Raw genomic sequence first — 25,314 nt, 5'->3', positions numbered from 1 at the left:
AAACATATCTTGCATAATAAGTAGGCCTTCAACTTAGCCAACAATTTAACCTGTCCGTTATGATCTTGCCTTGCTTTTCACAGATTGCATTGTAAATTTATGTTTAAGGGCTCGGATAGCGACGTTTTCACGTATTTTTTGTGGGACCTGAGAGCACATCAGACACATCGAATTGCAATTTGAATATGAGGAATGTCCTTAATTTTGATTTTTTTAAATTCGAGATATAATACACATTTTATGGCAAATTATTAAAATTTATAGTTTCGAAATTTAAAAGTCCTCAAAGTAATTGTATAAATCTAACGATATGTTTGGGTGAACAGCATACGTCCATCATATGAAAATTTTGACCTTCATTATTGAAGATAATAGCTCAAAACACTAAACAAAATGTAGGTCTTTTTGGAAAAATGTTTATGTTCAATATGAAAGTTCAAAATTTTCAATTGATGGTCGGCTTTTCATCCCAGCTACATACAGTTTAATTACATGTCATTAGATTTATAAAGTTTACTTGAGGACTAATAATTTGCTATAAAATGTGTATTATACTATCGCGAATTTCACAAAATCAAAATTATTTGATATCAGAAGGACATTCCTTATGCAATTCGATATGTCTGATGTGCTTTCAGGTCCCGTAACAATACTATGCAAATGTTGCTATCCGCTTCCTTAATTTATTGTATTAATGAAAATCATTGTCTTGTTGTTTTTCGTATCATTGTTTTGCATGAATGAAGTGATGATAACAATACTGCACTTTTCGCAAATACTTGCTTTTCGAAAGTGCAATTGTTATTAACACTACATTCGTAAATGCCAGTACTCTTTCACTGAGAAGTATTTGGTCTCAGAAAAAAGAGAAAGGCATTACGAATGGCGTGTTATTGTAATCATCGCTCCATTCGTGGAAAATAATGGAGCGGTAAAACAATAGCGCGACGTCATAGGTGTGTATTAAATAATGGGAAATCAGCAGGAGCTAATTGGAGGGATTAGTGGTTTTGATTTTTATATCTTTTTCGTAGAGCAACCAGAGTATAATTATTATGCTTGATACAATTGCATCACCAGGGTATGATAGAGTCATCGGGACCTAATCGGACAAATTCGATGTGGTGCCTTTAAGACCATGTGTGTGTTTTGACCCTGGGTTTTGACCACGGTATTTGTATCCTTGGGGATTTAGTCCATTTGTGACCAATGTGAGATGTGTGTTTGGTGACAAGGTGTGTGTTTGGTGACAGAGGTTTTAGATGGGAAAATATAACAAATATCATTCAGTGGTTTCATCATACTGATATATGTGATGTGATAAAGCAAGCAAAATCAGTCAAAGTCGGAAATATTGATTTTGAGATATAGCCATTGTTTCCTATTGTTTTAGAAACTCTTTAACTGCTTATATCTTTTGAACTGGTTGTCCAAATTCAATAGGGTTTTCTGCAAAATGTGGCTTTGCAAATGCTGTTTACAATCCTATAAGAAACTGAGAATTAAATATGTCCGACTTCCGGCTGATTTTGCTTGACCACTCCACATATTATCAGATCACTATAAAAAATCGATATATTCTGTCGGTCAAGGTTTTGCTCCATCTATCACTTCACAGATCTGGAGTGTCGCTGAAGTAAAACTATGCATTGGAGTGAATAATTTCTGTTAGTTCTATTTGTTTTGACACACAAGGGATTGAATTTGAGAGAATATCAAATTGAACAATATGTTACAAGTTTGGAACAAAGCTGCTGTTCCAAATTCATTCCCATTTACCGCAACAGTAATCTTTCACTCCAGTGTCAGAGGGAGGTTGTAGATATCCATGGAATAGCCAAGTTATGACAACACTCCAACCGACAGAATATTGATTCACAGAACATGAGCAGCAACCAAAGAAGATATCTTACACTTCCCATAATGCATTTCCACCATTTCAATTTTTTGTACTGATTTTCTCAGTGCAATAGGGGTCAATAGTGACAAAACATACCTCAATGAACAGAGTAGAGTACATCTAAATCTTGCACCATGTTTATTTGATGACTATCGACCCATGCTTAGCCAGTCTATTCTCAATATAAAAGCAAAGGAAACATGTACAACGGGGTGTCATTTGCTGTAATGAGTCATGTTGCAAAGTATTCTGGGTAGGGTATGATATTTTCTCTGGTTTATACTTATGCATTCATCAGTATGAGAAAACCTATGATATGGTTAACATTGGATTTGTCAAACAAGAGGAATATATAGATTTATATATGAATGGAATATATATTATGTTTCTAAGGCACTTCAATGTTAATAAAACTATAAACAAAGATTTGTTGTTTGTGTGGTTTTATTCTAGTAGTTTCTCATGACTACTGCGCCTTGTAAGATAAATTTTACATTATAATCATTTTTGAGAAAACAAATGATTTCTTTACTGGTTCAAAATGAATACATGACAAGATAAATTGTGACATGATCTGCTCCATGGGGGCCAAAGAAGGTATTTTTGACAATTGAGTTACTATAATTTTTTACTCCATATTTTGGCCTTTATCTCAATTTTTAAATTTGCCACCTTTGGCCTACGTGGACCAGATTGTGTCACAATTATGTAACTTTTGTTGGCAACATTTCTGTCTAATGCTCATACAGGGTGTATCAAAATGATTGGTACGGAATGGTACCCATCAATTTTGATGTTTATTGAAAAGCCTGCCATTTCAAAATGCCACATAGGATACTCTTGAAATGTCCAGAATGCATGACTTGTTATACAATTAATCAGAGAAGTATTTGTATCCATTATCAATGACAACTGATGGGTACCAATTATTTTGATACAACTTGAATTATACATAGTGGCGTAGCTGCCGGGGGGCAGGGGGGCAATTTCCCCCCTGGCAATGCCTATTTGTCCCCCCGCCCGATTTGGGCCCCCCTAGTGCAGGGCAAAATAATAAAGGAGTGATAGAGATGGAAAAAAAGGGGAAAAGAAAGAGAAAGAGAATCCATCTAAGGTGCGGATAGAATTTTAACAATTTTAAAATTTTGTTAAAAAATGGAACTATATTATATCAAAATGAAGTCACTAACCCTTGTATTCCTTTTTTTTTTTGCTCTTCACTTTTTCAAACCACCGAAAAAAAAAATTGGGTCAACCTTTTTGAGGAAGGGGCGGCAAAATTTTTGTTTGGTGGATTTGGGCCCCCGCCCCATACAGGCTTGCCCCACCCCCCTCTGGAAAAAATCCCAGCTACGCCACTGATTATACAAGCAGTCACAGATTTTTTGATAGACAAGGTGCCTCAGCATTTTCTAATATGGCAATGCATACTGCTAAATACCAGTAAATAGTGTTCATGTTTTGCAGTGTCACAAGTAGAAAGAGGCTACAGTCAACAGTATTTCGCTGTTGTAGTGTGATGTCAAAAATCGATTGTTGCCAGGTCAACTGGGTCACACTATCTGTGTTCGGAACCACTATCAAAATTATCACAACAATGGGTTGCTGAAGTTGTTTGGCTTTACCTCAACAGTATGTATTGATATAGAATGGCGTACATGCAGTTGGGTGCAGCCCATACACTAGTTGCGTAATGTGTGACTGGTGCACACGTAAGTGAATAATTTTCGCCAATTATAAACAACAGGTGTGCAAACCAAGCATGAACCAGTAACTACAGTTTGTCCACTCTAAAGTGCAAAGTGCCAACTCGCGTGTATACATCGCGCGTAAACAGTGCACAGTGCTGCCTCTCTGCTGGAGGTATGCGTGCCTTCAAAGTCGGCACAATGTGTGTGTCCGCGTCGGTACTTTGTACTTCAGAGTAGTCTGACTGTAATGTGTGACATATTCACTACGACGACTAAATACTGCTGCCTAGATAACTTTCTGGCTGTTGCTTCATAATGTTGAGATAGCATGAGCATAAGGCAGGCCCTCCTGCAAAAAACCCTGTGAAAATCACAACAGGCTGCTGTAACACTACACATATTAGTGTCCTGGTGCCCACATAAGCCACAAAGAATGCATATGAACTCAATACCTCCTTGCTATTTGGCATTACCCATTGAAATCTTATAAAAGTGTCACTACAATGTGGACCAGGATAACATTGAAATATTCAAACTGTTATGCCAGGCCTCTATGCAAGGAGTGTGGCAGCAAAGATCCACTTACTGCTATTTGTTCCAATGAAAAGGTCCAAAAGTAGGAGAAAAAATGACAAAAGGTCCACTTTATGGTGACAAGGAGTTCAAAAAGTCGGAAAGAGCAATTTTAGAGGGCTTTAGGTCCACTTTTTGTACACAACTAAGCTGTGCAAGCACATTTTTCATTCAAAAAAGGTCTCGCACCCTACCCCCAAATAAATCCTGTGTCCAGGACTGTTACACATGTACATGTATTATGAGTCAATTACAATTGAGTTCCGGCCTTTAGAAATTGACTGGGGCCATCATGGATATTCAGACTTAAGGGACAGAATGGCTCTTGAAAATATTGGCTTATTTGTAATACTGCAATGGCATTTACAGCCCCGATTAGAAAACCACAGTCTTGTATACCTGAATATGCTACAACTGATGATGAGAAAACAAATTATGTCTTTTTAGTCCATACCACCTAGATATCATTAAAGACATTCATGTAAACACCTTGTAGGTAATTGTACAGTATCTGACAACAATTACTATTACAGTTACTATTATTGCGCCTTTTCTTGCTCTAAATTTGAGTCTAATGTAATGGTATTCTTGACTACATCAATTTCCACTGGTATTGTTTCTGTACCATTTATCTGTAAGAGGAAAAGAAGGAAAAAAAGAATCACAAAGTGCTTAACTCAATGAAAACTGATTGCTGATTGGCCACCAGAAGGCTATTATATGATTTATAATTTTATATATGGTTGAAATATAATCAAGAGGTGAACGAAGGATTGTTCCATTCCACAAGCCAGAAATGGACAATAATACATCTTTCACCAAGTGATTATATATTTTTTAAGTTTTTTATAGGATAGTAATAAGCATTTTTAATACAAAGCTGCATTTTGCAATAAACCCCATTGAAATTGAACAATCAGATCCAAAGATATGAGAAATAAAAGAGTTTTCCAAAACAAGAGGAAACAAAGGGAAATATTTCTTTGGCTATATCTCAAAATCAATATTTCTGATTTCCGACTAAGTTTGCTTGATTGCATTACATATTTCCACCATTACACAAATTTAAGACAGTTAGTATTTGTTTTATAATACTTCACTTATTGTTTCCCAAGATTAATCATGGAAGGTCACAATTTGATGTTAGAGACTAACGGCGTGAAGGGGGCTGTGGAACATAATGTGGACGGCTCCTCGCCCGGTAGGGTGTCCCATGGAGAGCAGGTGGGCCCAGACCGTCAGCTAGCTACTGTTCAAACAATAAGGTCATCTTAAAAAAGTAAGATCATCAGAGTTGGAACCTGGAATGTGCGAACTCTTAACCAGAGTGGGAAGCTGGAAAATGTTAAGCAAGAGATGACCCGACTTAAAATCAACGTACTAGGAATAAATGAAACCAGGTGGACAAATAATGGAGACTTCAAAATCGATGACTTCAAGATGATTTATGCAGGTGGTGACAAGCATGAGAAAGGAGTTGGGCTAATGCTAGATGCAGATATGGCTAAATGTGTGCTGGGCTATTGGACTGTAAGTGAGAGAGTTTTGCTGGTCAAACTACAAGGACAACCTTTCAATATCTCTGTTATTGTAGTATATGCTCCCACAGCAGAGAGCACAGAAGAGGAGATTGATGCTTTTTATGAAAAACTGGAGGAAGCAAAGTCTCAGTGCAAATCAGATGAAATACAACTGATCATGGGAGATTTGAATGCAAAGGTGGGGCAAGGACAAGATGGCAAAACAGTAGGTGAGTTTGGACTTGGAGAAAGAAATGAGCGTGGTGATAGATGGGTGCAGTGGTGTGAAGCAAACAACATGGTAATCACAAACACTTGGTTTAAGGAGCACCCCAGAAGAATATATACATGGAAGAGCCCTGGGGATCGCACAAGGAACCAGATAGATTACATAACCATTAATGACAGATTTAGAAGAGCAGTGAAACATGCGAAGACACATCCAGGGGCAGACTGCGGAAGTGATCATATTCCAGTAGTATGCACACTTCGTTGTAAGCTGAGAAAGTTGAAGCGAGCGAAGATCACGAAGAAGGTAGATTTTGAACAGCTGAAGAAACCAGAGATCCGAATGGAGTATTCCATCAAAGTGGAGAACAGGTTTGAGCAACTTATAGACGAAGGAGAAGAGATGACATGGGAATCAATGAGGGATATCTTGGTTGAAACAGCAGAGGAATGCCTGCCAAAGAAGAAGAGAGAAAGTAAAAGCAAGTGGATGACAGAAGAAATTCTATCAATGATGAGAGACAGGCAAAAGATCATGGACAGGGATTCGAAAGAATATAGAGAGTTGGACAGGCAAATAAAGAAACGTTGCAAGGAGGCCAAAGAGACCTGGCTGAATAGTGAATGTGCCAAAATTGAGAGTCAATTTGGAGAGAATCGGAATGTGTACCAGAGGATAAATGAGATCTCAGGCAGGAAATCAGGCTGTTCAAGCTCTGGGTGCATCAAGGCAAAGAATGGTAATATGCTGGTAGGGAAAGATGATGTAATGAAAAGGTGGACGGAATATGTTGGGGAGTTATTTCACGATGTAAGGGACGGTTTGCCAAGCTTTCCAGATTCTATTGAGGGTCCAAAGATATTGCAGTCAGAGGTTCGATCAGCTATAAAAATGATGAGCAGAAATAAGGCTGCTGGGCCAGATGGAATTGTTGTTGAAATGATTGAAGCATTAGAGGATTATGGAATTGAGAAACTGGCAGGAGTCATCAACAGAATGTATGCATATGATGATGGGATATTTCCGGAAGACCTGAGCAAATCAATCTTTATTGCTCTTCCCAAGAAACCTGGCGCTGTGGATTGTGAACAACAACGTACAATTAGCCTTATGAGCAGTGTTCGAATTTAGGAAAAATAAATGGTTGTCCCACGGACAACCAGATTACAATTTCTGGTTGTCCATCTAAGTTTTTGGTTGTCCGTAGGCCTACAAATGTGACTTTTGGCTAGATTTATGGTTGTCCGGCGGACAACCGAATCAGTATTTTTGGTTGTCCGGCGACTTTTTTAGTTGTCCCGGGCAACCGGACAACCAAAATTTCGAACGCTGCTTATGAGCCATGTTACAAAGATAATTCTAAGAATCCTGTTACTCCGTGCAAGAAGTAGAATAAAACCTGAGATTGGTAAAGAGCAGTTCGGCTTTGTAGAAGATGCTGGTACCAGGAATGCGATTTATGTCTTGAGAATGATAACAGAGAGAGCGGTAGAGATGCAGAAGGATGTTTTCATGTGTTTCATTGACTACTCAAAAGCCTTTGACAAGGTGAGACATGATCAGCTTTTTGAAGATCTTGGTAAGCTAGACCTGCATGGAAAGGATCTACGACTGTTGCAGAACCTTTATTGGAACCAAACAGCGTGCATAAGGGTGGATGGAGATTGTAGTGAATATACAAGCATTAAGAGAGGAGTCAGACAGGGATGTGTGATGTCACCAGATCTCTTTAATTATTACAGTGAGCTGATCCTAAGGGGAGCTAGAAAAGGAAAATGGTCTCGGTAACGGTGGAAATAACATCACGAACATAAGATATGCAGATGACACTGTCCTATTAGCTGAGTCTGAGGAGGATCTGCAAAGGCTTCTTGATGTGGTGGTTCAGGAAAGTGAGAGGAAAGGTTTATTGTTAAATTGCAAGAAGACAGAATGTATGGTGGTATCAAAGACTGAAAGCCCAACATGCATATTGAAGGTGAAAGATCAAAGAATTAAGCAAGTTTCCTCCTTCAACTACCTTGGCAGTCTAATCACAGAAGATGCCAGATGTATTAAGGAGGTTAAGAGAAGGATTGCACTGGCTAAGTCTGCGCTCTCAAAATTAGACAAGATCCTAAAAACAGTGCCCTCAGTATAGAGACCAGAATTGGTACTCAACTGCTATGTCATCCCTGTATTAATGTATGGAAGTGAAGCATGGTCAATAACAACAGACATTAAAAGAAGATTGGAGAGCTGCGAGATGTGGTTCCTTAGAAGAATGATGAAGATCCCGTGGACTGATAAAGTGTCTAATGACGATGTCCTAAGTAGAGCAAATGTGAACAGGAAGCTGTTACGTGAAATCAGAGTTAAGCAGCTCAAATTCCTTGGTCATATCCTCAGAAAGGATGGTTTCGAGAACCTAGTATTGACAGGAAGAATAGAAGGAACAAGGAGCAGAGGCAGGAAGAGAGTGATGTGGTTATCAAATCTGAAAGACTGGCTAAAAGAAAGGGGAGCTGAACATAAAGCGACAGAGCTTCTGGAGATGGCTTATAACAGAGAATTGTGGCATGACATGATCTCCAACGTCTTAGGATATGGCACCTAGAGAGAGAGAGAGAGAGAGAGAGAGAATACTTATACATAAATTTCATTATTTAAAAAATGCTATTGAAGGTAGGAAATACATTTTTTCATCAACATCACATCATGTTTTACTGTAACATACTTCACATTTTGGGGTCCACCCCATAACTAAATGGGTGAGTCTAAGAGTCAGCGCATAGCCTGGCTCAGCACTTTGATGGTAAAACCTATCACACAGAGAGTGAACTGTCTAGAATTTATGTATGAGTGATATAGAATCAAATGGCACTGTGCAAAAGAATTCTAGCTGTATGTTGTAAAATTTGAGACCTTAAAATATTTGTGACATGGATCAGATTACTGAAGCCTTTGCAATAATTATTAACAACTCTCTTGAATGTGATGTCTCATTTATATCTCAATTGACACTCACCGCTTATGACAGTGCTGGGATGGTCTTTGTTTTGTGCTTTTGTCAGGCCTGGTCCAGCTTCTGCTTTTTTTACCATTCTTTTTCTTATGTCCTGGCTTCAGCTTGTGTGGTGTATACATCACAGCACTTGTGAGTGGTGGGTGTCAATAATTACAAGTGTAGCTACATATCAAATTTTAATTTGGGCTTAAAGGAATAATTGCATATTTGTTTATAATATTGTATGGCTGACATGAAGAAAGGGGCTGGTGGTTTTCTGTATCTTTTCTCCACCCACCAGTCCCAAGTACAGGGCAATAAAAATGGAAAAACAAAAAAAATAATTAGTAACAACTTACTGTTAATTGTATTGTGTATGTGCCATAGTCTTTGATTGGTTCTTCTGGCAGTCTGAGGGCATCTTCTGACACAATTACTCCTAACTGTTGAAACAAACAATAGGTAACATTGTTTTGAGAACAACAATGGTGATTTACAGTACAAAAGGTCAAACACACATGACCTCAGCAACTTTCAGTTAAGCTCAATGATCTTACGCAACTTTGCTATATAAATCCATATCTTTTTTTCATTTACTTTTTTTATTGTCAGAAGTCCACGATTTACAGTGAACAGTCTTATGTTATCTTGATTTGAACACTTTAGACATTCAATGCAGAATTGCACATTATTCACTTATCAGAAATTTTCACTTATCGGGCGAATTCTTGGTCCCATTAGATTTCACACCATCAATAGAAATATGGTTGGGTGCCCAAAATTTACGAATGTTTAAATTCTCAGAAAAAACCAAGATAGACATTTGAATATATGAATACTTTGGCCAAATTGAGTTAAGCATGGGAAATTGTTGCTATACATAGGCCTGTCATATGCATGAAAGAACAACTCAAATTCATTCTCTGTGTCTATTGGGCATGTGAAAAATAGCATGTATGAAAGAATCACCCAATTCCATGATTTGAGTCTTGTAACACATTGATTGAAATCCAGTATGTATAAAAAGTTCACTTGTAACACATTCATTGCTAGAGAATGACTTTTGAACAAAAAATGGGTTTAATAAAGGAAAGTGTGTGGTTTATATTACATGGCAGAATGCTTATCAACATTATACATACCTGTGTGCTTTATTTTGTATTATCTTACTAGTGGTAATCTCATTCTAACATTGTTGTCTTTGTATATGATTCAAAAACCACCTAAGTCCAAAATTTAAAATGAACCCCACGAAGTCCCTGAAATGCTAATCGTCATACCTAATACAGGTTAATCCACTCATTTGCACGTAAAACTTACCATATTGACCAGGTAAATCTAACTGAAGGAATTAAAATGATACACAGGTTTTTCTCTCAAAATAACTTCGCATGGACTTAGGTGGCTTTTGTATTCATGTATTCATTTATTAAGCAATAAAATGAGCAAATATTTACAGGATTTTGGCTAAATTTGCATTGGTTATGATTAGTAATGCTAAATCCAGCAAGTGTGGCACAGATGTGAGAGTAATATCAAGTAATTTTAAGCAGCCTTTTTATTATACAGTTTTCTGTATAGAAAATCTAGCATGATTTTGTATTTAGATTTGGAAATTCCCAGACATCAGACTTTGAGGGTCAGCCATAAAAAATAATGACAGTCAAGCTATTACTTTTTCTAGTCAGAGGGATTCGACAAGGGCTGATTTCAACCATCATAGCTGTCACAAAGAACCGACTTGCTCCTGTGACGAAATACTAAATGGGATTCTTTTTTTGGTGGTGTGAGATCACCATGGCTGGATAAAACTGGTTGGACTGTATTTGCAACACAAGCAAACTTACTTTATTCTTGAATGCATTGATAATCCTAGCCTTGGGATATGACAGTTCTTCCCAATGTGGATCTGACTCTAAACACGTCACATCTACCTGTAGTCTTTTATTTTCTAGATATTTTAAGGTCTGAAAAGAGAATGAACAATTGAAGTTGATTAGTTCTGTGAACAAACACTGACGACACTGTCTGACTGCATGACTGTCAAGATAGTTACAGAGTTACAGGAATAGTATTTATCATGGTCAAGAGCTCCTACATCTTGGACTATAATTTTGTTCAATCATGGATGGTATTATGGGTTCAAGAATGTGCAGTCACTCCAACCAGAGAAGATATTCTCATCTTCTCTGCTCTGCTCCTAATACTGATTGTGTCTCAGGAACATTATACGGTAAGTTGTCCAGACTCCAGACAAACAAACACGAAACAAGCAAACTCGGTCTGAACAAACAGGCAGACAAAAACAACAAATGAATGAATGGAGATGCTGTGATGGGGTCTCAAAGCTGCTCCTCATAATAAGACTCTAAAAATGAAAAGGTCAATTTTAGCAAATTAACTAAAAATACTTCTGTAAAATCATATTTCTCATGTACAGCTGTATATGTTTCTGATCACAAAATATATGTTTTCTGTATATCTGGGACACAACTACATTGTATGTAATTTATGTGATACAGGATTGGAAGTCACAAAGTAATCAAAACCAATTGAGATACACTTAATATGTTTAAAATTACATTACAAGGCCTAAATTTCGTCTTGGTTTGCAAGAATCAAAATCCATCATAGTCACTGCACTTACTGTATGATACAATGAGAAAAATTTATTCTCTCAACCAAATCTTACAAGAATCATAATGATGAGAATTGATTCTCATATTCTCGTTGAAATCTAGGCCCTGGAAGTCACAAAGTAATCAAAACCAACTGAGAAACACTTAATATTTAAACTACATTTGACACCCAATTCAAAACCCAACCACCTTCATCATGGCTCCAGTGGACAGATTTCGAAGCCACCCCTAAATAGATTTTACTTACTGCAGACACTGTCAGTGGTAAATCTCTGCCATCGTCCTGTTTGGCAAATTCTTCAATATTTTCTGGTGATGCGTAAACTGCTTTGTTATACCTCAACAGCTCTGCTCTACCTTGTCTCTTTGGTACGAGTACTATATCCCCACGTACACCCAAATCTGCAGGGAAATTAAACATACCGTAAAACCTTGTCTACAAGCACATACCTCTAAACAAGGGTTTTTTGAAGAAAGAGACAAGAGGCAGACACTCTCCACAAAAACATTATTTTGAGTTTGAACAACTATATTACTGATACAGGCGGCTGTGCGAACAGTAGCGAATGCATATTATTGTAAGACTAATCTATTGTAATGTGTCTGTGGAGGGTTTTTGCCTTTCGTCTCTTTCATCAAAAAAATTTTGTTTAGAGGCATATATGCTAGACAGAATTCTATGGTATATGATCAGGGTGTATATTTGAAATTGGGAGCCGACGGCTAATTTAGAAAATGACAAAGCTAAGTAAGCTGTCATTACCCTGCCATCGCATATTTTGGAACACTACCGGGTCAACACACAGACACGCACAAAGGACTCGCACGTACACGCTTCTTCAGCATACTTGGACGCTTCTTCATCATACAATGGCGACCTCGATACTGGGGTGATGTAGTGGAGCCAAAACAACAGCAGGAATTGCTTGGTCAAAAATCAAATAGGAAAATAATAAAAGTCGGCACATAGATCAGCAAAATTTACTGTCAGGGCCTTGATATGATGCTGTCAGTCTGCCACAAACTTCTACTGAGGGATATTTTGTGGTAGTCAATATTTGGCCAGATTATGTTTTGGAACAAAATTGGGTATAATTGCACCGTCATAAACCAAAATTCACCATCATTGTGGGCTAAAATAGTCTGAAATTGAAATTTTTAATCTATGCACGTCTGCCTCTAAATTGTAAAATGCTCCTACCGCCACTGTCGATCTTATACCAATACCAAGACTTGGCCACTTGAGTGGACATGCTTTCTTCACGGTGAGTTTGGGGCCTCCAAATTTTCGTCTCTGGCCCAGGGCCCCCCAAAAGGTAAATCCGGCACTGAATCTCCCATATTGTTTACCTACTCAAAGAGACAAATATTTGAATCATCGATATTTGATATCGAATGATGATTAAGTGTTTTTAAGCCAAGCTTGAGTGTTATAGAAGCTTGTGTGCATAGCACGTGCCACACATTGCCGGTAAAATGCACTACCATTAACATTCACCTAATGGCGCTATGGGCTGCCTTGACCTAACTGGAATTCTAAGCACAACCTAAAATGCTCTCCCGTAAATATCTCACCAGCAAATAAGTGCATGTACTCTTTATTCTTGTTGGGATTTTCAGAGGATGGAGCTCTCTATTTATACATGAAATTTACCCCCAATACAAAGGAGCCCATGTGCACCATTAGGCGAATGTTTACAGTATTTCTACAAAACCAACAAGCAAACACTTCAGGTCAAAGTTTACCAGACATAATGGCAAAATAATCCAGAGATCACAGGCTTAGGAACCGGGGGCCTGAATACCCTTCAGCCCCCCATAAAAACTGTTATCAGATACTGTAAAATGGTCATTTTTTACCTACTTTTTGCCTAATTTTCCAACTCCCAGAGGACCCCCCTCCCCAAGCACTCCCCAGAACAGGACATCAATAAAATTTGGTTTTGTCAGCCCCTCCCCCACATGTTAAAAATCTTTCATTCCTAAAGCCATGGCTATTTAGTCTCTCTTATAATGATATACATCTTTATATCAAGATCAGTTTCAGCAATTGTTGATTGAGTATGCTGTTAAGGTGGTATTACACCACTTGATAAATTTGTGACTAATGTTTGCATTTTTCTCAAAAAATAATAACACACTGGTAACAAAATTTATGTATATTATAGGGACAAGCAATCCAGTTACTACACTGGAATTTCAGTGATTCAAGACAATTTATGATAAGAAAAGAGGTAACACTAGAATGTACCTCATTTCTTAACATATATAATGAGCCACTTGTCTTGAATCACTGAAATTTCAGTGAAGTAATTGGATTCCTTGCCCCTATAATATACATAACTTTTGTTACCAGTGTGTAGTTATTTTGGGAGAAAAATGCTAAATTAGTCACAAAATGTATCGGGGGTATAGTAGCACCTTAAACTAGCTGCTTCTGTTTTAACTTTTTTTTAAATACTTATTAGAGTATATTTGTCAGAACTGGAAAAAATGTAAATTTCCTGGAATAAAACTCAAAATTTTCCAGGAGAAAGGATTTCCTTCAAAATGATTTATTTCCAAGTTTTCAAACCTTATTTCTCTCCAAACACCAAATTTCATTGGAATAAGGTTCCCAAATGGGATATTCCACTTAAAAACCATACACCCCCTATGGACAACATGACCTTAATCTCCCACACAGGGAGTGCGAATATCAAGTGGGATTACCTGATGACTGGTGACACCATTTAAAATCCACACCCTCTGTGTGGGAGATTATGGTCATGTCTTCCATAGACAGTATGGATTTCAACTGAAATAGCCCAATTCCTTAACCCCCTGGATACTACCTGTCATTTAACAGCAGTTCTGATTGGTTGATAACTTGAAATGATCACATCAATTGCCAATTATGACTAGGCTTTAAACTATTTATGGTCAGACTTGCATTTGTAGATGATCTTATTAATACCCTCCTTGATTGGTTCAAATTTAGACACAATATTCATTTTGGCCAATCGGCAGGTAGTTCTCAAGATTAAACCTGATTCTTCTCTCTTACCTTCAACATTCTCAGTTAAGATGAGTTTCAGCAGTTTCTTGGGTCTGATGATCCCATCAGAGATGTAGATTTTAAATCTTTGCTTCACTCCCTTATCAACCTTGCCTGATTTGTACAGTTTAGTTGGTGGTGCTGGGTACTTCCGTCGTAGAGTAAATACCGTCTGAATTTCACGAAAAGCAAAGAAAAACCATATTATCACTTATCAATTATGTATCATGCATTTTTACCAAAATAAGTGCATTTTTGTTTTTGTGCTTTTCTAGCAACACACCAAAAGGCTTTTGCATAGTAATTAAGGCATGCATATCATTTAAGCATACACACACACACAACACATACTGGCGGGTAGAAACTCGTTTAGAAGTAGCCATGAAAAGTAACAATTACAGTAACTATTTGGAACAGATTCTAGGAAAAGTCGCCGACCTGTGTACTTGATGCCAAAATTTGACAAATATTTTCTTTTACGGGGTACTATTAATTGTTAGACATGATCTTAATCTCCCATACAGGAGGTGTAGACTTTAAAAGGAGTTACCCATTCAGGTAACGCTACTTAAAATTCACATTCCCGGATCCTGTCTTTCATAAGGGTGTATGCATTTCATCTGGAATAGCCCAATATCTTCAAACCAACCTGTTGTTGTTGTAGTCCTACTAAGCGTGGCCGTTTTGTTGACATTCTGTTGTAGTCCTACTAGTGTAGCCGTTTTGTTGACATTCTGCAGCATCTGATGATTGGTGATAGCGCAACGCCGTAATGAACAACATAAACTTGACAACATGGTGATGATGATGAGGATTTGGTAACTGGTCTGTTGAACTAGCTGATGATTGGTATCTGGAATTGAATAGAAAACTTGACATCATCAATAGAGGCCGTCAGCGTGACGTCATATGCTGCCATCTTGTGGTTACACGCCGATGGTCGTCGCTCGATCTCCATGCGTGAACAGCAAAATCACCGCGTTGATGCGTGATAACAGCTGCGTGGCAAGATGCGCCCTGCGCGTAGTGTCCGACGCATGAACACGCAGATCATTTGTACCCACAAGATGGCGAAAGGCTGACGGCCTCTATTGGCTTTGTAGTATGACATCACCTAAAAAGTATCCTGATTTTAAAACTAAACCATATTTGGGTAAATTTATTTGTTTATCTCATCCAGGACATTGTAACACCCCATTGAATCCAATGTGACTAGAAGCAAAGTTACAAGCTTTTGATTATACGAAGGTCCAGTTTTAAAAGTGACAGACTGGCCTATTCAAAACTTCACAGACTAGACATCTGGTTTGAGAGTGGTGAATGGCTAATTTATGCATGCCTTTAATTTAAAACAAAACGAACAAAAGAAAACTGAAACAAAAGAACTAACAAATAATTAAAATTTAAGTTATGGAAAGTACTAAGTAAAAACTGAAATAAAAACTACTCTAAATTGAAGAAACTGTGTTGTCTCTTTGTTGCGCTTGTTGTAATCTTTTTGCGCCTTGTATAGGCCAGTTTGTCACTTTTAAAACTGGACCTTCGTCTATCAATTCCTTGTAACTTTACTTCTTGAGGTCACATTGGATTCAATGTGCATGGGGTGTCATAAAAAACATGGTGTCATGTGGTGTCATAAAAAAACAAATTTATTCCAACATGGTTGAGTTTTGGAATTGTGACTATTTTTCCAAGTGTAAGGATAGTTTTTTGGCAGAGTATACAATGTATACATGTATGTACACCCCAGGGAGAGACTACTCATATACTTTCATGTGTTGTCATCCTCAAGTAGACCCTTAAGGGGTACTACACCCCTTCCCAATTTTGTGCCTATTTTTGCATTTTTCTCTAAAGATATGTATATTATGATTTCACACCACCAAATAGAATTATATCGTTGTGCGCCCTTAATTTCACTTCTTAGAAAATCCCATGGGCGAGATCAAATAACTTTTAATGATTTTACGCAGCCTTTTCTTTACAGAAACACTGGCATGGTTTTGCCTGTAAAATAGGCAATTCCCAGACATCGTAGACTTCGAGGGCCAGTCGTAAAAAATAATGACGGTCAACCTATATTTTTTCCCAGCCAGAGGGATCAGGCAAGGGCTGATTTCAACCATCATAGCTGTCGCTTAAAACTGAGTCGCTCCTGTGAAGAAAAAATGACGTTTTCTTAAGGCAAATTTAGCACATATCTCTATGGGACTCTGATTTGGTGGTGTGAGATCTGAATGGAGCTGTGTGTGTGAGTCTCAACTTTTGATTGAGCAAGTTAGCCCTGTTCCAAATTTGCGTTTGCATCCACCGAAGAAGTGCATTGACTGAATTTATGTAATTAAAGGCTAAAATTGAAGAGAACTGCAACATTTGCTACAAATATACCAGTGCTAAGGTGAGTTTTGACCCGAAATGTGTTTGAGTGAAAGATTCCATTTCGTAGAGTGACTTAGGCCCATGCAATGTTTACAATCATAATATTTGGTAAGCTTACATCATCAATGGCATGCAATGACACAGTGGCAGATAGAGAAGACATCAGTATGGTGCTAGGGTACTGGTCGGAACTCATGAAATAGGCGCCTGGATCAGGTAAGCTTACGGTTTGTGTGTGTCTGTTGGGGGGGGGGGGGGAGGCTAAGCATTTGATTCCACTGGTAACCCATGTAATGTTTACAATCATGATGGTATGCAGTGACTCAGTACCAGATGGGGAAGACATCAGTATATGGTGGCACGTGGGCTAGGGCACTGGTTGGAGCTCATAAAATGTGCCCATGGATCAGGTAAGCTTATAATGGGGGGGGTAGACTTAAGATTTCACTAATAGGCCATATAATTCAACACTTATAATTCAGGCATTGTGGACATGTTCTTCTTTGTTTCTGTGTGTCTGTCTGGCTTCCTGTCCCTCTTGACTGTAAATTGCTGAAAGCCTAAGTCTTGGTGAACTTTTAACTTGGTAATCACAATGCTATCTTCAGTAGATAGCACATGTCAGAGACACAATGATTCTGCTTGAAATTTTTTAACCAGCTTCTTGCTCAAATTATGCTAAAAATAAGTTAATTAGATTAAAATAGTCTGAAATTAAGGACAATCAGAAACATGTTGGATCATTCATGGAGCTGTGTGTGTGAGTCTCAACTTTTGATTGAGCAAGTTAGCCCTGTTCCAAATTTGCGTTTGCATCCACCGAAGAAGTGCATTGACTGAATTTATGTAATTAAAGGCTAAAATTGAAGAGAACTGCAACATTTGCTACAAATATACCAGTGCTAAGGTGAGTTTTGACCGAAATGTGTTTGAGTGAAAGATTCCATTTCAGAGAGTGACTTAGGCCCATGCAATGTTTACAATCATAATATTTGGTAAGCTTACATCATCAATGGCATGCAATGACACAGTGGCAGATAGAGAAGACATCAGTATGGTGCTAGGGTACTGGTCGGAACTCATGAAATAGGTGCCTGGATCAGGTAAGCTTACGGTTTGTGTGTGTCTGTTGGGGGGGGGGTAGGCTAAGCATTTGATTCCACTGGTAACCCATGTAATGTTTACAATCATGATGGTATGCAGTGACTCAGTACCAGATGGGGAAGACATCAGTATATGGTGGCACGTGGGCTAGGGCACTGGTTGGAGCTCATAAAATGTGCCCATGGATCAGGTAAGCTTATGGGGGGGGGGTAGACTTAAGATTTCACTAATAGGCCATATAATTCAACACTTATAATTCAGGCATTGTGGACATGTTCTTCTTTGTTTCTGTGTGTCTGTCTGGCTTCCTGTCCCTCTTGACTGTAAATTGCTGAAAGCCTAAGTCTTGGTGAACTTTTAACTTGGTAATCACAATGCTATCTTCAGTAGATAGCACATGTCAGAGACACAATGATTCTGCTTGAAATTTTTTAACCAGCTTCTTGCTCAAATTATGCTAAAAATAAGTTAATTAGATTAAAATAGTCTGAAATTAAGGACAATCAGAAACATGTTGGATCATTCAGATTTCACACCACCAAATAGAATTATATCGTTGTGCGCCCTTAATTTCACTTCTTAGAAAATCTCAATTTAAGCATTAAAATGAGCAGACATTTGCATAATTATAGCCAAATTTGGATTGGTCATGATTAGTAATATTATTTCCTGCAAGTGTACCACAGATGGGCGAGATCAAATAACTTTTAATGATTTTAAGCAGCCTTTTCTTTACAGAAACACTGGCATGGTTTTGCCTGTAAAATAGGCAATTCCCAGACATCGTGAGACTTCGAGGGCCAGTCGTAAAAAATAATGACGGTCAACCTATATTTTTCCCAGCCAGAGGGATCAGGCAAGGGCTGATTTCAACCATCATAGCTGTCGCTTAAAACTGAGTCGCTCCTGTGAAGAAAAAATGACGTTTTCTTAAGGCAAATTTAGCACATATCTCTATGGGACTCTGATTTGGTGGTGTGAGATCTTATAGGGCAAGGACTACAACTAATGCACTGGAAATTTTATTTCAGCACACACAACAGTTGTGGAGTTACAGTCAGTGTACAAATTTGCAGTCTTCCGGTCATCCTGAAGCCCAGATTTGCTGGCGGATGACCAGAAATTCACTGCAGGTTATCTGTCGGATTCCCATACTTTTATTTTTTTTAATCTTTAATATTAATTTTCCCTTTTGAAATGTTACTTGACCTAGAATTGCTACATGTAGTAGCAGTGGGCTATACATGGGTGATATTTAGTTTGATTTTCTAAACAGTTTTTAAAATTCCATGAAGTGAGTCAAACTAAATAAATGGCATCAGCTGGAATTGAAAATTGATGGGGTGGAGGAGCACGTGGATCAGGAGCACGTGGATCAGGAGTACCTATTAGCATAGGAAAATGTAAGATTTCCATAGTGTTGGTTTGAATAAATTATTTTATCTTCATAAATTCTCCTTGTCATATTGAGTTTTTCAATGTCTCATTTTAGAGCCAATTACTCAAAGAAACAGGATTGACTTCAAAATAGATCAATTTCATATTCCATATTAGTTTCTCATTACATTTTGTACCACGGGTTGTCTCTAAATGTACAGAAGTCAATGCAATCATGGGGGCACTACACTAAATCCTTCCGCATTTGGTGTAACCTTGTATAGTCCCGGTAAAAAATAGCGCCTGGGCGACATATATCAGCATCTAGAGGGTACTGAATTTAAGTGAATCGTGCTTGTTTTTATGAAAATTTCTATTTCTATTTCTATACAAATACTCAGTAAAGTTGCCGAAGCAATATCACGCTGAGAAATAACATGGCACTGGATGAAAAACAAATACTACACTACAAAACTACAATCTTCCAACCAAGATCAAACCAAGATCAAATAGGTTGTCAAATATATTCCATAACATGGATATTGTTATGAAATTAGTTGATTTTGATGAGAGATGCAGCGAGTACGTGTTTACTCAGCCAGCGCCATGTTATATAAGTATAGAGTAGGACCTCAATATTAAGAATATGTTCCAAAAATGTTTCAAATCGATTGTGAATTAGTGACAGGCTGTCGGAATAATATCAAGGCGGAACTGGTAAAGAAGCGAAATTATCGGCTGAAATTGCGAGGCGCTGTTCAGGTGCCCGTAGCTCAAAAGTTCGACTGAAGGGACCCCAAAAAATAAATTTTATTAAATTTCAGACTTTATACTTTTAGAAAATCCATACGACATTTTCTCAACTTTAGGCAAAAGGGTAGAAAAACTAATGTACTTTCTTGTGTTTTCACATGTATTTCAATGGGACGATTATTTAGTGGTGTGCCCCCTTCGAAGGCGCTTTTTTCAAGTGGGGCTATAATCGGCGATTTGATAAATTCAGGCAAAATTAAAGTCGGATTTTGCTTGAATTGTGTTAATTTCGATTTATATTGATAGTTTAGATGTTAATGTGTAATTTTAAATCGAATTAGATGCAAATCGTGCTTGTTATAATTCCGTCAGGGGGCTTCAAAGCTGAACAAAGTGTCGAGATATGTGAAAAAATAAGATTTCTATGATTTTAATTGATTTGGTTTGAAGGTTATAAATCTGCCCGGGTCCTTAAACCCTTCCAAACTTGTTTTTATGAGAAGGGGGGGTAATTACTGCACAATTTTTAGCTACTGGACCCTTACAATTAATTATTGACGTGACTTTCTTTTATTTAAAGAAAATTTGAGCATTTAGAGGTAAAACTAGATAGGCCTACATCATGTGTTTTGGGTAAAGGCCTAATGCAAGATAAACGTGCTTTTTTGGCTCAAATGTGACAAAAGCGGCATTTGCCATTTTTCGGAAAAACGCTCTCATTACGTAATTAAGATACATAGAAGAAAAATATTTGACAATTTTTCTTTAAACTGTCTAATCTTTCAAAATATTTAAAAAATAAAGAAAAAAAATAAATTTTTCTCCTTATAAGGGGCACTACACTAAATCCTTCCGCATTTGGTGTAACCTTGTATAGTCCCGTAAAAAATAGCGCCTCTCATGACATATATCAGCATCTAGAGGGTACTGAATTTAAGTGAATCGTGCTTGTTTTTATGAAAAGAATAGAGTAGGACCTCAATATTAAGAATATGTTCCAAAAATGTTTCAAATCGATTGTGAATTAGTGACAGGCTGTCGGAATAATATCAAGGCCGGAACTGGTAAAGAAGCGAAATTATCGGCTGAAATTCGCGAGGGCGCTGTTCAGGTGCCCGTAGCTCAAAAGTTCGACTGAAGGGACCCCAAAAAAATAAATTTTTATTAAATTTCAGACTTTATACTTTTAGAAAATCCATACGACATTTTCTCAACTTTAGGCAAAAGGGTAGAAAAACGAATTTACTTTCTTGTGTTTTCACGTGTATTTCAATGGGACGATTATTTAGTGGTGTGCCCCCTCATGTGCAAAAACTGCAAAGGTCCATATCTCCTTTAATATTCACTGTATCATGATAAATGTATGTATTTTCTGAAAGGAAATTGCACAAGGAAACTAATTTTTGCATTATGAAAATGGTAGGAAGTGGTGTTGGGAAAATATGAATGATTAATTAAATTTTAATTACAAAATATCAACTTTTTTTGGCATCGTGAATGCGATTACATAAATTTTTTTGAAGGGTGAGACTGATACATCACTATGTTGTGAACATATCCTAGCACATTGGACAAAATCCAACTTCAGACATTTGTTGTGGGGTATTTTATGTGAATAAGGTTCAATTTGAGAAAAACGCATTTGAAAATTTTGATTTACATTGCGGCCTATGGGCTAATTAGTTATTAATTAGGCAATTACGCCAAAACAATAAACATTTTTGAGGTAAAAATGGTATGAGATGTTGCAGTTTTACAATATCTATATATTAAAAAATAATTTTTTTGACCATTTTGACTAGGCCTGTTATCGACTGTCGAAAGTGTCGATAGTCGGAAAATTCACAGACTTCCGACATGTTGGAACACTCAATGGTAGTATCGATACACAAACAATGTACCATCTCACAACATCAAAAGCCACTAGCCGCTGATAGCTTGAACATTACTAGGCCACACCCCGCATAGAAAGTTCAGCCATTCCAACTTGTGACACCCGACATGATTAAGTTTGTTGACCTTAAGTTCACACGTCCATTATACCCCCTCAACCAGGAGCATAAACATTCACAAATTTCAAGACATGCAATCACATGTAATCACAGTGATGTGAATAATAACATAATAAATGGACAAGCACATGTATGTAAATATCATGTCAGTGACATGGGCACCTCAACCAATCACAGCTTTGGAATATCATGACATTAATGTTCACTATTGTGCAGATCACGTGGGGTAGAGCAGTAATGCACACACAATCTTTGTAGAGAATTTGTTTTGATGAATAACGGTAAGCTTAATTGGAGGTTGGTGATCAATGGGGAAGTTAAGATATTTCCCACGCTGTCAGGTTGTTGACTATCGATACATGTCGATTGTCGGAAGTATTTTCTTCCGACATGGCGATACACAAAATCTCTATCGATAACACCACTAATTTTGACCATGTAACACAAAATGGACCACCTCATGACATGCGACCAAATATTGCAAGAAATCTACTCGCTAGAATCTTAGCAAGCCCGCAAAAAAATGTCCGTCCATGCGAATGTAATAGTGACAACGTAAAATCCCGACTAGTCCATACTATAAAACAGCACAAGCCCTGGATAGCCAGTGTAGGCTAATCAAATGCATGCTGGCCTAGATAGCTTTGTCTTTGATTTTAAACAAAGCGAGAAATGGAAGAAAATAGCAAGGAAAAGAAGAAAGAGAGAAGGCCACTCCCGGTCCCAAACACAATTGTACAATTTTACTCTTAGGCTTACATGTAGCCCTTAATACTTCGTGAGAAAGGAAACTGGTTAACTGGAATTCCAATCTCAAGCTAGACTGCGGAACTCAGTCCTCAATGATAGTCAGTCATTTATCTTTTGGTCGTTAATATATGACTATCATTTGAGGACTGAGTTGTTATAATATATTTTCCGAGGAGCAATTTCAGACAATAGGTGACCCCGGCCATCCGGGTACTTATTTTACATGACGCTACAGTGCCTACACTTACGCTTTTCAACCCACAATAGACCGTGGAGCAGTGTGACTAGTTGAAGACTTGTAACAGAGGCTGATTCAGTTTGTTGACATTTTGTTTTGACCTCGAATCAAGCATATTTCGGGCCGATTTCGGTAAAATAAGGGTTAAATACTTGGCGAAAATTGCATTTTATGTGAAGCTGAACACATGAACATGTAGAGGAGAGTCTTTATTTTTGTTGTTGGCTGGAGGCCCCATGTCGAGAAGTTATAGAAATGGTAGTATTTTGGCCGATTTGAAAAGGGACAAACCACAGAAAACTACAAATTTGACTTCTGAATCGGATTTGTTGTCAACGGAGGTCAACGGCTTGTGACGTCACTCCGGGGTCACCTATAGCTGGGGATTAGTGGGGCAGAGGTTATCTATTGAATCCTTTCATGACCACTGAAGCATAGTCAAGTCTGCCAAGCACTCGGCACAAATTAAAAGACCACACGACATATATCCAGGCTGGACACATCACACTACCGTGTGATGTGTCCAGTTCGTCGCCGAACTCGCATATAACATGGAGAGCTTAGCATAACGGCCTGCCTATTTACGCTTCCTGAAAACACTCTTGCACATAACATACAAAACCACAAATTCACTAACTTCAACTTGCACTACCGACACCATGAAAAATATTTTAATTATTACCGATCCTTCAGAATACTTGCAAATATTGGCAGTTTCATAAAATCCTGCTGCTGAAAATCGTAAATTCCACAATCTTCTGTCAGATCCAGGTCAGTAATCACAGGTGGGCGAATCTACCAGCGTGACAAGACCAGAGATAATAAAAAGGATGAGAGGCCACGCCCGTACAAATAGCTAGCCTGATTGGCAAGCGTCGTCCGCTGGCCAGATCTTCTCTGACGGTCGTAGTATGATGAGTAGATACCATAGAGCCCTATATAGGGCTCTGTGGAGAAACGGTTCCTAATTTTGAAGCCATGGATAATATATTCATTTATACGAGAACCATATTTTTGTACCAATCACAGAACAGAATTTCACTTAACTCACAGCTGTCAATCATTCTTGTGAAACGTAAGCTCCGCCTAGTATCAAGGTCTTCTTCTGCGCATTATTAAGTCCAATAATTTGTTTGTGTTAGCTTGCACGAGTCACAAAATGGCGACCCATCACGCATTTTCTGCATGTGCCGACATTAGTAACTCATAGTGACTGTCCTCAAACTAGCGCCAGTGTGTCTCAGGCCTGATAACGACCCCAGGTAATTTAATGCAGAAAGTTTTCTTGCGAACAGCTGCAGGTGACAATTAAACAATGAACACGGCTTGTTTATGTACATGCGTGGGGAGGCTTGTACGTCAGCTGACGTGTTTTGGACATGTTCGGCGTAAAAAAGTGTCGTTTTTCTTCATGAAAAATACCAGCGATGACCAGTTTTTTGTGGGCTATTTGATTTACAGGTATGTCGGTTCGTCATAGGGTAGAAATGATAGCTGTACAATTTGTATAACATACAGTTTAACATAGGCCTAAACATTTATGGGCACAAATCGACCTTCCGTATTATGCACAAGTATGTGGAAGTGGCAGGCATACACACGACACACGACACCAATTTGGTATTTGTTATGACACCAATTTGGTGTTTGTTATGCTCCTCGAAATTAGTACTTACGGTCTATGCATGTAGTCCTGCCAGCAAGACTTCAGTCTTTATCATTTAACATAATGACATCTACTGACCTGATCTAGGTACGACGAGTTACAGTTTACTGGAACTATCTATCATGCTATGCATGTATGTACATGTCTGATCTCAAGCCCCGATGCGATGCAATCTTTAAAGCTTATGAGTTATGACGTGGCTTTTTGCAGGTCTTCAAAGTTGTGTAATGAGCATGGTGAATGAAGAAACGAATCAGTAATTTGTACAATTTGCAATAATGATAATCTACAGCAGATCAAAGTATTTTACTAACCTGAGTCTGAACGTTGTTGCACACTCACGATCTGCTACTGGGCGCAGCCATTTTTGATTTAGTGTTGCTATAATATATCAAGGAAAGTTCACATACGAATTTTACAAATAATTCCACTTAAAATGCAATAAAGAATAATTTATGTT

At 37.9% G+C, this 25,314-nt stretch overlaps 1 protein-coding gene across 1 annotated transcript; it reads right to left on the bottom strand.

Moving 5' to 3' along the window:
• Nucleotides 1–2,535: 2,535 nt before the first annotated feature.
• LOC140141997 (large ribosomal subunit protein bL9m-like) lies at nucleotides 2,536–25,235 on the bottom strand. Its single transcript, XM_072163896.1, has 7 exons — nucleotides 25,169–25,235; nucleotides 15,225–15,428; nucleotides 14,585–14,747; nucleotides 11,786–11,940; nucleotides 10,747–10,866; nucleotides 9,259–9,342; nucleotides 2,536–4,796 (listed from the first exon to the last, which is right to left on the bottom strand). The coding sequence occupies exons 2-7, from the start codon at nucleotides 15,267–15,269 to the stop codon at nucleotides 4,704–4,706; spliced, it is 660 nt and encodes a 219-aa protein (XP_072019997.1). The 5' UTR covers nucleotides 15,270–15,428; nucleotides 25,169–25,235; the 3' UTR covers nucleotides 2,536–4,703.
• Between the last annotated feature and the right edge of the window lie 79 nt (nucleotides 25,236–25,314).

The sequence above is a fragment of the Amphiura filiformis genome, chromosome 20, assembly GCF_039555335.1.
Source record: "Amphiura filiformis chromosome 20, Afil_fr2py, whole genome shotgun sequence".
Taxonomy (NCBI): domain Eukaryota; kingdom Metazoa; phylum Echinodermata; class Ophiuroidea; order Amphilepidida; family Amphiuridae; genus Amphiura; species Amphiura filiformis.
This window is presented reverse-complemented; position numbering and strand designations above follow the sequence as displayed.